The sequence below is a fragment of the Neofelis nebulosa genome, chromosome X, assembly GCF_028018385.1.
Source record: "Neofelis nebulosa isolate mNeoNeb1 chromosome X, mNeoNeb1.pri, whole genome shotgun sequence".
Classification (NCBI taxonomy): domain Eukaryota; kingdom Metazoa; phylum Chordata; class Mammalia; order Carnivora; family Felidae; genus Neofelis; species Neofelis nebulosa.
In genome coordinates, this window is record NC_080800.1 from 15,956,973 (window position 1) to 15,972,637 (window position 15,665).

The 15,665-nt window shown below is 44.8% G+C and overlaps 1 protein-coding gene across 8 annotated transcripts in view; it reads right to left on the reverse strand.

Annotated features, from left to right (window-relative positions):
• Positions 1 to 15,665, reverse strand: part of SH3KBP1 (SH3 domain containing kinase binding protein 1) — a 334,814-nt gene that overhangs the window by 151,966 nt on the left and 167,183 nt on the right. For all 8 annotated transcript variants that reach the window (XM_058714793.1, XM_058714795.1, XM_058714791.1 and 5 more), the window contains one exon: positions 11,308 to 11,411. In XM_058714793.1, the coding sequence (XP_058570776.1) occupies positions 11,308 to 11,411 (104 nt within the window). The remainder of the gene's footprint in view (positions 1 to 11,307; positions 11,412 to 15,665) is intronic.

A 15,665-nucleotide genomic window follows, 5' to 3' on the forward strand; every position in this document is an offset into this window, starting at 1 on the left:
GGAGAGTGACGAAGGGGAGCCGATACCCACCTTCTCCGACACTAACACACACATCAACGGCCTTCTGCAGGCCTTGGCTCTAGGCTGAGAACAACGCCCACCCCGTGTCCCTGTGACCGACCCAGCCAGCTCCGGAGCCCACGGCTATGTCCCGAGAGCCAACCCCATCTTCGGCCCGGAGCTGGGAACAGGGTGGCTGGCTCCTGGCAGTGTTTGAGAAAGAAACTTCAATGGTTTGTGCTGGGGGCCCTGCAATCCCCATGTCTTCACAATCGCCAGCCTCTAAGTGGGTTCACTGCCTAAGGAGGCCACTTCGAGCTTTTAGCCCTGTTGGAAGCTGGGGAAGTGGCGGAGTGACTTTCAGCACTTCCAGCCAATTTTATACACATTATCTACATGCATAAGGCACCAAAGAGGATGCCTGCGAATACAAAGATGACCATGCGGTCTGGGGTACACAGCTATTCGGAAGAGTTTCCGCTTACCAGGGTTCAAGTTTGACCTGTCAACCGTACTGAGAAAGGGACCGGCTTTAAAGTCTACCTCAAGGTGCCGCTTAGGGGCTGCTATGGCTTTTTACGTGCATGTAACCCTTCGTAGCCCACAGCTGGGTGAGAAGAATGCTGGAGGGGTAAGGGTGTGGGAGTCACAGGGGAGGGAGAGGCACACAGGCAAATGAGGTCAGCTCCATCGTTCCAAGAGCCGTTTTACCATTCTTTCCAGGAAGGAAAATGGAAGAGTCAAGCTTTAAGGAAGGGCCCACACCTTAACATGACTAAAAACTTCCTCAAAATTTGTTCTGACTTCATAGGTTATATGAATCTATTTCTTCTAGGCTTTCCAATTTGTGGGTGAATAATGGCTCATAATAGTCTCTATCTATCCCTTGTATTGCTGTGTTATCGGTTCTAACCTTTCCTCTTTCATTTCTGATTTTATTTATTTGAGTCCTCTTTTTTCCTGGGGGAGTCTAGCTAATGATGTCTATTTTGTTTATCTTTTCAGAAGATCAACTCTTAGTGTCACTGATCTTTCCCATTATCTTTTTAGACTCCATTTCATTTATTTACGCTCTGATCTTTGTGTTCGCCTTCCTTCTACCAACCTTTCACTTCATTTGTTCTCTTCCTAGTTCTTTGAAGGTATTATGCCGAGTAAAATAAGTCAAAGACTAATACTATATGATCTCATATGTGGAATCTAAAAAAAAACAAACCCACAAACTCATGGATACAGAGAACAGACTGGTGGCTGGCACAGGCAGGGGGTGGGGGTACGTGAAATAGATGAAGGTAGGCAAAGTGTACAAAATTTTAGTTATAAGACAAATAAATCCCAGGGATATAATGTGGAGCACGGTGCCTATAGTTAACAGTAGCATATTACATATTTGAAAGCTGGTAAGAGAATAGATCTTAAAAATTCTCATCATGGGAAAAAAAATTGTAACTACCTGTGGTGATGGATGTTAACTAAATCCATTGCTGTAATCACGTCAAAATATACACTACACATGTATCAAATCATTACCTTGCATGCCTAAAACTAATACAATGCTCTACATTAATTATATCTCAACATTTATTCAGAAATAATTAAGTGAGAATTTCCACACTGGCCCTTTCTCCTATCTTTGAGAGGTAAGGAAAAGTATTTTGAAGATGTTTAAAACACTAGAAAAATATTTGGAGAGTTTTTAAGTTTTTTTTTAATTGAGGTATAATTCGTATGATGCACACATCGTAACAGTACCAGTAAATCGGTCTGCGCAAGTGCATACACCTGTGTCACCCTCACCTCTATCAACATACGGAAAATTTCCATCACTCCAGAAGATTCCCTTGTGCCCGTTTCTGGTCAATCCACCTCCACAAGCAACCACTCATCTGATTTCTATCACCTGATTGATTTTACCTTCTCTAGAACTTCATGTGAATGTTCTAACACACAGTTTTGCCTTTTGAACATTGCTGAAAAAACACGAAGTGTTTCTAGAAAACACCTTTTTCTACGAGTGGAATTAGTGAAAAAATATTTTTAAAGGAACCACTCCCTGAAGGCATAACTACATTATTTTCCTTTTTAGTTACTTTAAATAACCATCCCTGTTGATTGGGAGACATAGAAAGCTGGTTATGCCAAATATAAACAACTGTTATCTACGTCCTAAATGCCTGGGCCCGTCCCCACCCCCCCACCCCCCACACTCCTGTGGAGTGCATTGTCAAATTATCTCTTTCTGGCAAGGCCACAACGTTCCATATACATAGGAAGGTGATTTTTTATCCCCTCGTTCTTCTGAGAAGAAGCCGATTACACATGAAAGGGCCCCCTCAAAAGAGAAATCTGCAGAGTAATTCAAAGGGAAAGGATTTAAGAAGACGGACAACTTCTATTTAAGACTTCGGCAAACTCTGCCCAATGAGACAGAGCAACATCCATGATGTTCCTCACAGTGGAAAGGGCTTTTGCGGACATCCTTCAGCAAAACTTGACAGTCCTATCCTTCAAAACAGCTACGGGCTCGACTACAGGCCTTCAAATTCCTAAATGACTCTATGCTAAGACCTTACTATCACTCTAGCTTGAAAATATGGGCAAAGAGTAAATTAAGCCAGTAAGATAACCTTTCTGATGAATCAAGATCTTGAAGTCTGGTGTCCTGTCACTATTCCCAGGTGAGAAAATTGTCTGTGGGAATGTGTCAATTTTAGAAAATCTATATGTAATAAACCTTTATTTATTTTTAATGTTTATTTATTTTTGAGAGAGAGAGAGAGAGAGCATGAGCAGAGGAGGGGCAGAGAGAGAGACACACAGAATCCGAGGCAGGCTCCAGGCTCTGAGCTGTCAGCCCAGAGCTGGATGCGGGGCCCGAACTCCCGAACTGCGAGATCATGACCTGAGCCGAAGTCGGACGCTTAAACAACTGAGCCATCCAGGCACCCCTGTAAGAAACCTTTAAATGGGGGTACCCCTTTAAAATTTCAGTGTGGGAGGCACCATCACTTTTATGTCATCCACATTTGACCACATCGGCCAGCTTCTGCTTCCTATACTCCACACGTGTGCTGGGAGGTTCACAGGTCATTCTGGACTCCAGAGCAAGGCTCTACTAATATCCCATCCTCTGTATTCCAGACTAGCCCGGCACCTTACACAATACACCCTGTGCTTGCTGAATTAATCCAAATACTTCTCACCTTCCACGTGCCCCGTCGTTGAAATTCCTCCTGTTCTAGGAAGCATCTTCTCCACCCTCAGTGAGTGGAGAAGTTGTTAAATCTTTCTCATCTGTCAATGCCATCCTTTACCACTGTAGTACCATCTTGGGTCATTAGTTAGCTTCTTAGCTGTATGTGTCTTACCCTCCCTGACTATACTGAGCATGTGTCGAGGCAGAGATTCTGTTTAATAAATCTTTGAATCCCTGTCTGTCACAGAGTATAAGCACTCAAATATGTGATAAATCCCATAGCTGTGTAAACCTCTTATAAATACATTTAAACTTGCAAACATGTTGCTTGTATACAGCTGTAGCCTGTTTTGTATGCTGATGATTCTAATATAATCACATTTTGTTCTAATCATGGCTTCCCTCACCTTAATATGCTCTATCATCTCTGCACATTTCATAATCAGTCATGTCCACCCAAAGTTACCGGGAGAAATGACCAAAGAGCAGCCTAAGCTCTTTGGGTCCTCGAATTTTAATCAACAAATTTTTATATTAATGTTATCTTTTTTTTTTGAAAACATAACAAACCCTTCTAAAGCAAGGGGTGCGTTAATGGGTAAGAATTTAGGTATGCTTTGATCACCTATTAATTAATCCACTTTTAAATAAACTTGCTTTCGAGGCACCTGGGTGGCTCAGTTGGTTAAGTGTCTGACTTCGGCTCAGGTCATGATCTCACGGTTCATGGGTTCGAGACCCGTGTCAGGCTCTGTGCTGACAACTCAGAGCCTGGCACGTGCTTCGGATTCTGTGTCTTCCTCTCTCTCTGCCCCTCCACTGCTCATGCTCTCGCTCTCTTGGTCTCTCCAAAATGAATAAAAATGTAAAAAAAAATAATAATTAAATGAAATTTCTTTTCTCATGGGCAAGTATAAAACAAAAGGCATCTTTCTTCATATGCAAGTCTTCAAAGTTCTTACACCAAAAATGAAATGAGGATTACCTGCTATTTTGGGTCCCTGGACCCAGTTCCAGTTGTGTGTGTGGGGGGGGGGGGGAGTGAGGTTTCCCCACACCAACAAGTGATTCTCCAGACATGAGCCCAGGGTTCTACCATTTAACTCAATTCTGACCCTATCTACCCAGAGACAGCTTCATACCCCACAGGTGAAGAGCTCAGTCCTACAAGACCGCGCTCTTCCCTGCCCCCAATGTCAGACGCCAGCTTCAAGTCCAGCTTGTCACCTGTACTTCTTTTTTTAAATTTTTTTTTTCAACGTTTTTTTTTTTTTTTATTTATTTTTGGGACAGAGAGAGACAGAGCATGAACGGGGGAGGGGCAGAGAGAGAGGGAGACACAGAATCGGAAACAGGCTCCAGGCTCCGAGCCATCAGCCCAGAGCCCGACGCGGGGCTCGAACTCACGGACCGCGAGATCGTGACCTGGCTGAAGTCAGACGCTTAACCGACTGCGCCACCCAGGCGCCCCATGTCACCTGTACTTCTGACCCACTGACTATAAATCAGAAGTTCCCATGACGCCCACCTCAGGGTCAATTAATTTCCTAGAGCGGATCCCAGAACTCAGGGAAACATTCTACTTAGCAGATCACAGGCTCAATGTAAAAGGATCTAACTCAGGAACAGGTGGATGGAAGAGCTGCACAGGGCAAGGCACGGGGGAAAGCGCGTGGAGCTTTCGTATCCTCTCCAGACACCGCTCTCCACGCACCTCTCCTGTTCACCAGCCCAGAAGCTCTCTGAATCTGTCCTTTGCGGGTTTTTTGGAGGCTTCATTACACACGCATGGTTGATTAATTCACCGGCCACAGGCAAGGGATTCAACCTCCAGCTCCTCTCCCTTCCCCAAGGTCAGTGGGTGGGACTGAGAGTTGCAACCTTCTCATCACACACATTGGCTCCACTGGCAGCCAGCCCCAGTGCTTAGGTCTTTCAAAAGTTACTTCATTAACATAACAAAAGACACCTTTATCACTCTTTTAGGAAATGTCAAGAGTGTTAGGGGCTCTGTGACAGAAATGAAAGGCCAGATATACATATTTCTTCTTATAATTCACACTATCATAAATGCCCATCCATACCCACAAAGGTTGTCTGATTTACAAAGTTCTGAAGAATTTGAACAGCCTGTTTAACGCTAGCTGAGAGAAGCAACCTCAGCTGTGGGTGCAAGAAGATGCCTAAGTTTGGGGCACCTGGGTCACTCAGTCCGTTGAGCTCCCGACTCTTAATTTCAGCTCAGGTCATGATCCCAGGGTTGTGGGATCAAGCGTCGGGCTGGGGCTGAGCATGGAACCTGCTTGAGAGGCTAGCGCTCTCTCTCTCTCTCTCTCTCTCTCTCTCTCTCTCTCTCTCTCTCTCTCTCTCAGATTAAAAAAAATGCCTAAGTTTCTTGCAAGTCCAAGTTAGCATCTTTGCAAACGATAAGGCCAGGTTGGGGATTTTTAATCTGAAATTGAAGCCATTGGTCTCCAGGGAGCTTAACTAGGGACCAGTGAAAAATACCTCAAAAACAAACCACAAGGAACAAACCAAACCAAGTATCGCTGAGAGAGAGACTGGTTGAGACCAAGTTCATCCAACCCAAGAGGAAAAGTGGCTCCTTTCCCAGGCTCTAGATGACATAGACAGGAAAACAAAGAGGCTTCAATGCACTTTAAAAAAAAAAAAAAAAAAAGGCCAACAAGCCAGGTTTGAAACCCCAGAGACCTCAAATGCCATTTCTCCTGAAGAGCTTGTCTATATGCCATCTCTGGTCTTAGGATTTCACCTGTATTTATTAGTCCCCTCCACTCTGGACAAAAATGACGCAAGTGTGCATTTACAGTGATTTCCTCAAAAATATCTATACCCAAGAACTCAGTCTGCTCTTTTCCCTTTCGAACTGGAAGCCCAGGTCCTTTTAGGTTCGCAGAGATGGATCTAATGACGAGAGCAGAACCAAAGTCTAGCCAGGAGGCAGAGGCATGTTAAGTGCTCTCTGGAGCAAGGTGACTCTGCCAGGTGCACTCAGCCCGGACAACCCTGCTTCCCCCACTCCGTCCAGGCTGAGCATTCCGGGCTGGCAGTCAACTCCTGCCAGAGGAGGGTCAGGCTGTGTCTACCCACCTGCCTAAGCCCGTTGTGCTGATTGCTAGCCCACCAGTCACAATGCTCAAAAATACCTAAGTGTGAAGAGAAAGTGAGTGGTGACAGGGATAAAGGCAAACAATCTGAAAATTAAAAAAAAACCAAACTGCCAAATCAGGTGTGGACGAGATAACTAGAAGAGAGTGGGGGCAGTGGGCTGTAGAATGTTAGTAGGAGTGTTGTCAATCTATTTAAAAATAAAAGAAGGAAATCATGAGGATGCACTATGGATGCAGACAGGCTAGAACTCAAACCAGCAAACCCATATTTAAGGAAAACACCTTGGCCCTATGAGCCAGGTGACAAATGGAAATGAATGCACATTTTTTTTTATTTTAAGGTAAAATTATATAAGATATATATTACTTACCTTAATCAAATTAATTGTTAATAAGATATATATCTAATTTAATTTATATCTATAAAATATCATGTTTTAAGATTCTCTACTTGATTCAACCTTTTTCAAAAAACCAGTCCAGGGATGCCTGGGTGGCTCAGTCGGTTGAGCCTGACTTCAGCTCAGGTCATGATCTCACAGTTTGTGGGTTCAAGCCCTGCATCAGGCTCACTGCTGTCAGCACGGAGCCTGCTTTGGATCCTCTGTCCCTTTTTCTCTCTGCCCCTCACCTGCTTGCTCTCTCTCTCTCTCTCTCTCAAAAATAAATAAAACATTTAAAAAAAACCCCAGCAGTCCCTACCTCCAAAAACAAGATCTGAGTTGTCTTGGTTTTTTCTTTTTCCTTTGGGGTAAGAGGGTGTGTGTGCATTTGTGTGTGTGTGTGTGTGTGTGTGTGTGTGTGTGTGTGTGTGTATAGCTTTGCAATACTGTAGAATCAATCAATCAATAAGAATATAACATATTTATATGCACATACACGACATCATGTTCTATTTTTACTGATGAAGGGATTGATTCTATAGTATTGCAAAGCTAATACTAGGGCCCTACCTCAATCTGTTCCTGTCAGTGAAGAGCTTTTATTTATTTGGGATGTTTATCTTTAGTTTTCAGTAGAATGAGAGAGTAACTACCCACTGACATTTATACATCCATTATAAAAAGGCATAGTTTATATTATACAGTGACAAGGGCCAAAAATCTGCGATATTACAAGTAAAATGGAATAATGGGGAATTTAATTTTTGATCATATAATTTTTTAAATATGGTCTAGGGATGCATGGGTGGTTCAGTCAGTTGAGTGTCTGACTCTTGATTTTGGCTCAGGTCATGATCCCAGGGTTGTGGGATCAAGCCCCATGTCAGACTCCATGCTGACTGTGGAGGCTGCTTGGGGTTCTCTCTCTCTCTCTCTCTCTCTCTCTCTCACTCACTCTCTCGCTCGCTCTCCCTCTGTCCCTCCTCCCCCAGCTCATGCCCTCTCTCTCTCTCTAAAAAAAAGTAATAAACTAATTTTAAAAAAGTAAAAAATAGGGGTACCTAGGTGGCTCAGTGGGTTGTGCATCTGACTTCAGCTCAGATCATGATCTCACGGTTCATGGGTTTGAGCCCCACATCGGGGTCTGTGCTGCCAGCTCGGAGCCCAGAGCCTGCTTAGGATTCTGTGTCTCCCTCTCTCTCTGCCCCTCCCCACTCACGCTCTTTCTCTGTCTCTCAAAAATAAACATTAAAAATTTGTTTAATAAAAAATAAAATATGGTTTAAAAGGCCAACCTTTACATTTTGTTTTACATAACTATCATAGGCTACATATTTTTCCTTTTTCCGATTTGCAGCAAGCCCTTCATGAAGCTGAGCAATGAAAGGGCAGTGAGTGAACAGGAGACTAGCACCGAAGGTGCGAAGGGCACCCTGTGTCATCTAGGCGAGAAGAGGAACACCTGCAATCTCTCCTCTCCTTCAGCGATCCGCACCTGCCTTCCCTACAGCCAACAGGCAGGTGAGGGTGGGCACGACTTCCCAGAAAGCTGTTAATGATTCTCCTTATCTTGATTTGTATTTCTTAAAACATTATTGCAACACTAAAGAACAAACCATCTTCTGTGACACAAGCATTTTTTTAACTAACAGTCTTTAAAAAAAATTTTTTTTAACATTTATTCATTTTTGACAGACAGAGAGAGACAGAGCACGATCAGGGGAGGGGCAGAAAGAGAGAGACACACACACAGAATCTGAAGCAGGCTCCAGGCTCTGAGCTGTCAGTACAAAGCCCGACTCGGGGCTCGAACTCACTCACTGCGAGATCATGACCTGAACTGAAGTCAGACGCTCAACCCACTGAGCCACCCAGCACCCCCACAAGCATTTTCAATTATTGTTCCCTTTCAGTCTTTGATCACATGCATGGAGATGTATTTTACACAGCTGTGTCCTAGTGTATTCAAGTTTGTGTCCTGATCTATTCATTTATTTTGTAAAAGAATCTTTTCATACTTCCATTTACTTATTCAGCAAGCATTTATTAAAGTACATATCAGGTTTCAGGCACTATTCCAGGTACCATGTATAGAAAGATCGATCAAAACCAGATCCCTGCTGTTGAAAAGCTCTCAGGTTAGCAGAATTTAACAGAAAATCACAACACAGTATTGTAATAAATAAAGATTTAAAGGCCTCTTGGGTTTACCATCTCAATCAATGTCTTCACAATCTTCTAGCTGGATAATATCACTTAATTCACATAACTATTCCCTCTCTTGATTATTTTTCATTATCACAAGCAATTATGCGTTTCACATATTTTTTTTTCTGTTAACCATTTTCTTTGGATAAATTCCCGGGAGTGAGATTACTGGCTCAAAGGTTGTTAATTCAGATTTTAACAGCTCTTGCCATACCTTGCTAAATAGCTTCATATTAGGATCAGAAATATGCACAAAGTCACCACTTCTCAGTATTAGCCACAGTCTTACCGCTAAGTATTTTCTCGAGATTCTCAAAAGCAGGAACCCATTATTGTCTTAATTTGCATTTATTTCATTAATAGCAGTGTGGAACAGTTTCTCATGGTAAAGAGTTTTCTTTCCCCTTGTGGGCTTTGGGTCTATGACACAATTATCTACCACTTATCATTGTTACAGTACTTTCTTAATATATTTTCATATATGATATATATAATAACTTTTTATGATCATTTCTTGCAAAATGTTTTGTCTGTTGTTTTTTTTTTTTTTAGCTAAACTCGCTGCAAATTATACCAAAATTTTAATTCTTTTTTTTTTAATTAGTCACACTGTTCGTTATTTCTCTTGGAATTTCTTCCATGGGTTTGGTCTTAAGAAATGTATCCCTTGGGGAGCCCGGGTGGCTCAGTCAGTTAAGCATCTGACTTTGGCTCAGGTCATGATTTCAAAGTGGGTGAGTCTGAGCCCCACGCCAGGCTCTCTGCTGTCAGCCCAGAGCCTGCTTCCAATCCTCAGTCTCCCCGTCTCTCTGCTCCTCCCCCGCTCTCCCTCTCTCTCTCAAAAATAAACATTAAAAAAAAAGGAAAAAGGAATGTGTCCCTTTCACCATTGGCATAAACCTTCTCCTCTGTGGCCCCTTCCTATTTTGCTCATTCATCTTTCAACAAACGGCTCCCATGTGCCCAACTTGGCAACAGGGATACAAAATGGTGAACGAATGACACATGAATACAAATTCTCCAGAAAGTGGGAGATAGGCACACGTGCTTACTTTGTGTCCTCCAGGTGCCATACTGGGAGTCCCGGTAACTGATTCTCTAGAGACAGGTATCTTTGTTTGATGCCCTATTTACTATTTATGATTCTGTTAGTGCGGGTGTAAACTGGCAGAAAAGCAAAAGTGATGAGAATGATTCTGTTCAGATAGCAATGAAAATAAATCTTGACTGCCAGAGATACAAGTGCCTTATCCCCTAGAAAAGATAACCTCAAAGGGTATAGTTTACTGCCCCGTGGGGACACGATGTAGTTTTGCATCCAACTTAGCAACCTTAATCAAGTATTTTCTCTTTCAAGTCATTATAAATACTTTCGTCTTCCACAATTCTCTCTGAGCCAACCATACCATCTTGCAGATCCCCTCATTAATGAGTTACATAAAGCTTTGACGCATGCTTATTTTATGTTTGTATGAACAGGGAATGTGGTGGCTAGCATCAGCCCTGCTACTTGGACCCATGCCACAGTTCACTTAATCTCCTCCTTGACTTCTAGCTTCCTTTTTTTTTTTTTTTTTTTTTGTAAATCATGGGGTTCTGTAAGGTTGAATGGTACTCAGGAAACCAAGGCTCTCAGAGAAGTGCATTTCTATATACAGGTACATGTGTTGAATCAGAATGAATGATGACACTGTAAGTCTGAAATCCACGAACACCCAGGACGGAGGGGTTGGGTCTAAGACGCCTGTGCCAGTGTGTGGCAGGGCACTTCGCCAGCAGGGCTGGCTCTGAGCAGCCAGGACCAAGGAGGACTAGGGGAACGTGGTGCAGGGGAAAGAACTAGGGTCTCCAGCCACGTGGACCTGGCTTTAACACTCGGCCCTGACTCCTCTAGGGTCTTTCGAGTCTCTTCTCATCTACAAAATGAGGTGCTTGTGATGGGCCACCAATGGGCCAACGTGCAAAGAACCTTGTCACATCTGTCTTATACTAGGTCTTCGATAAATGTCGCTTTTCTTTCCCTGTGAATCCACAGTGTGCCCCACCACGAAGACTGAATTCACCCTCTAGAGATGGCTCAGGGTCACTCTGGATGGCAGGAGTCTCCTAGCCATTGAAGGGGGGGAGAAAAGCCAGGCAGCGGGCTGGGACCTCAGAAGTACTCAGCCTGTGTGACAAAGACAGTAATTTCCAACGGCCCACACCTGCTCCTAATGGGCTTGGTGGCGTTCCTCTCTGGGAACCCATTTCCTCTGAGAAGAGACTCGACTAGATAATGTCGAAGGTCTCCTTAAGCTCTAACATCCGCCACAGCAAGGCCAACCGGGGGTGGGTTCTGACAGCCCACCTGAGGCCACCCACCCCCCCTCCCCCTGCGTGGCACACTCACCTCTCCTACTACCTCTATGATGTCGCCCACTTTCAGCTCGAGCTCGTCATCGTTCTGGGGCAGGTAGCTGAATGCCACCTGGCAGCGGCGCCTCCGTCGCTCGCCTGAACGGGAAAAGCAAGATATTTAGATACAGCTCTTGTCTCGAAATTGGATTTTAAAGAGAGGCTTCCTAGGCATGCAGGCAATTAAGCTGACTTGTCTCAAATACGCTCTCTGGGACATGGCTAGAGGCCCGCCCGGCAGCCCTGGTCTCAGAGAGAGGCAGTAGAAAGCAGAGCAATGCTTCTTGGTCTTTTAAAAGCTGCTGGGTCGAAAGGCATGGAGATGAGAAACCGATCCGCTGGTGCAGAAGGCAAAGACCCCAGCCCCGAAGCGCTGGCGCACAGTGTTGCCTTAAACGCGTTTCTGTGGGTGGGGCTTTGTATCTGCTGCCGTTGATTTTTAATGAAAGCTGATGTGACGTGGTAGAGTAAAAAGAATGGTCTGCTTCTAATGCTAGCAAGGCAGAGGAAATTTTTCCCAGTGTGCAAAGGAAAAGATAAAGCATCCTGGCCTTTTTCTTACTAATCATCACCCTTTCAATGTGGTGGAACTCAGGCCTGATAAGCAAAGGCTGATTAGATTTCAGCCTGCTCTTGGTGCCATTTCAAATGCCCCAGAGGGGTTCAACAAATCCACTTCTGTCCTCTTCCCTCTGTCCCAGGGGACCCATTAGCAGGAGGCCTGGCTGCTTACACAGAGCCAACCCAGGCAAATCAAGATAAAAGCCAGGACCACACTTCACTTGACCGGAGGACACTCAAGGGTACAGCATCTCACTCACGCAGAGCGGCCCAACTGGGAGGCCCTGGCTCAGAGCTGGTTCAAGTACAAATGCAAGTGTCCACACCACAGACATGCACTGCGGGCAGAAAGAACATGCATGTGGTATGTGTAATGGGGGTGGGGTGTGGGGAGACAGACAGACAGACAGACAGCAGTGGAGGCCCAAGCTGGGGAGAGGTGGACCGAAGAGAAGGACTGGGACCAGCACTGCTCAGAAGTTTGTTGCTCAAGGCTGACCATCTCACAGTGCTCCCTCCTGCCACCGCATGGCCTAGAAAACCAAAGGGATCACCGACTTCAAGCCAACACATTTAGAAACGCTGACATTATTTTTGGATACTGCCTACAGTGACTCTTTTCCTTTTCTAGTCTTTTCCCTAAGAAAGCAAATCCCTGCAGGAGTGATCACAGGCCACATTAAGGCCCCCGTGCAGCATGACATCACACAAAGGGGAAGGTCTGGGCTACATCTCATGCGCTCACAGATCAATATTTTTCAAAAGCCAGTGGCCTAGTTCTCTCTGTTCTATTTTTCTCTGCCCGAACCTCCCTAAGGAAGAACAGAGTCGAACAGAAGGAAGGGGGCAGGAGTTCGGAATCGATACCTTGTCTAATCACGTCTCTGGCGACTGCACAAATACACTCCACCCCTTGGCGCAGAACCCCCAGCCCCCTGGTCCTGACGAGGACAAACGCAGAGCTCTCAGGCCAACTGCCAGGCGCTGGCTGCACTGTTGGCAGGTGGCACAGGGCCACCCATGGAGGGCCTGGCTCTCCCGTGGAGCATGGCTTCTCCCTGTGGGGAGTCAGGAAGAGTGGGTCTGCAGGGCAAAGAACTCTACCACAATTTCGTGGCGTCCAAAGTGATGGAAGGCAACTCCAGCGCTCTCTGTTGTGAAGGGTACAGATCCCTCATCCTATCTGAGGAGGTCTAGAAGACGAGGCGGTCTTGGCACCCATCTCCTACTCCCTGGGACTCTCTTGCCCCCACATACACCTCTGAAGATGAAGTTCTACTATAAATCTTTAAGACCTTTATTCGCTTGATGTTATATCAAAAGCAAACTCTGCAGATACAAATCTGAACACAGAACAAGTAAACATGACAAATATCTACAACCCAACATTTATAAGCACAGAAGTTACCAGCCCTCACCAAAGTGACTTGAAAATAACATCTGAAGACCCAGTGTTAGCTGAAATGGTAAACACAGTTATATGCAGGTTCATATATTCACAAAACCCTCTGTAAAAAGTAGCATCTAGCCCAGTAGTGCGCAAATGGCGGAAGAGAGAGTGATGTATTCTTTAACAACAGACTGACACTGCAGACTCAGAACAGACCTGGAACAGAATAATCAGATTTCTCTTGAACCAAATCTCTGCATCAGACTTCCATAAAGCCCTGTCTGGTATCAGGAAGAATGACACATTTCCTAGTTTCTGTCTGCCAGGCTAATCGACATTTCCTAAAAGCCTCTAAGAAGTTTATTTAATTGGTGGCATAAAGTCCTATAAAACACAATGCCAACATACAGGACCAAGAAAAGCGAGTCACAGAGAGATATCCAGAGGGTGCGGATGGTAAAGGCCACCCGACCTTACCCCAGGCAGTAACAGTTTTTCCCTCTGGCACTGGGATAGCAGGCAATCTTTTCTAAAGCACTTCTGGTATCCAGCACCATATCTCATCCTGCCAACCACATGGCTTGCAAAGAAAAAGAAAGGAGCCAGAATGAGCAACCACTTTGCAAATGAGAAAACTGGGGCTCAATGACTTACCCACAGACACCAAGCTAGTGAGTGGCAGTATTTCCTTGGTCTGAGTTCAGAGCTCGCCTCCAATGCTGGATGAACCAATTCTGTTCATATCTTGTCCCAAATTCTTGGCAATTCTGTACTTAACTGCTTCCTGCAATACTGTCCAACACAGCCTGAAGTTTGTACCCAAATTCCTGGACTGCTGCTCTTCCAGGTCTCAACTTCTGCACATCACTGTTACCAGGTCTACCCAACCTAAAGTCCAGTTTCAGGTGGGTGTCTGACAGGGGTGCCTGGGTGGCTCGGTCAGTTGAGCGTCCGACTTTGGCTCAGGTCACGATCTCACGGTGCGTGAGTTCGAGCCCCGCGTTGGGCTCTGTGCTGACAGCTCAGAGCCTGGAGCCTGCTTTGGATTCTGTGTCTCCCTCTCTCTCTGCCCCTCCCCTGCTCACACTCTGTCTCAAAAATAAATAAACATTAGGAAAAAAATGAGGTGGGTGTCTGACAATGGGAGACACTGCATTTCAGTCGCCTCTGTCCATCCAAAACTTAAGGGAGTTTAAGGATGTCATTTGCCATTTCTTCCTCTCCTGGCATTTCACTGATGTTTACTGGTCCATCTTGACCTTCCTTGAGAAGGTATGTCAACAACAACATCATCTCGTTTCAATAGCCGGTATAAACTGCAGAAAAACGAGTATGACTTGCCCAAGGCTGTGGTTTAGGATCCCTTAGTTTGAGCTGTTCACACCCATGGCCCAGTTCACGTGAACTCAAGTTTTAACACATTACAATGGGCTTTTTTTTCTATGGGATACACTGAGTCATGAGAGAAATTTACATCTATTTGCTGATCACGGCCAACAAGACAAATCTGTATTAGAACAACTAGAAAGAGGAGAGAACACAGGCTCTTCCTCCTTCACATTGGGGCCATTGCCACCATCCTTTGTCACTGTGTGCGTTTTCTAGGCCGGACCATTTAACTCCTTACATGTAATTGCAAGAAGTAACAAACACAAGTTTTACGGACACATGTGCAAATGTATATGTGCACGTGGCTTACCAAAAAATGTATAGATAAGGCAGACTTCACAGGGGATACTTGATATGTCTCTCCTTTATTGTCATACTGCACGATGGCCACGAAATACACACGCATGACCATGCACTCATATGTAGAAATATTGGCACATGGAGGGCAAGGCAGGCACACTCAGTCTCCCTCACTCGGCCCCATTCATCCGTGACCTTACATCCATGGTCAGCTTTGTTTAATAAAATGGTAACAGCTAGCATTTATTGAGCACTTATTGTGTGCCAGACACTGCTAAGTACTGTGTATGTATTACCCCACTTAATTCTCACAATGAACCCCCTTCTCACAAACAAGGAAACACAGAGATTGCGTGTTCTACCCGAGGTCTTACAGCTCACGAGCGGATGCAACTCCAGAGACACCACCTCCCGTGTCTGACTGTTCTTAAGAATGCTCACTTATGGGTCTTGAGACTGCAGAAAGGACTCGCCGGGCCAATGTGGGACATGGTTAAAATGTGAAACCAGGAAGTGAAAAGCCACAGATGGGGAGCATTTCCTTACAGCTGCTGGATACTGAGGATATAGCTGCCGGATATTTTAACGAAATAAAACTGGTTGGAAAGGGAGGAAATGAAGTACACTCACTCTCTAAACAGGACATAGCAGAAACTAAAGAAGGGTGCCATGACCCACGTACAGACAGCACACTCATCTATATTTTAGAGCCT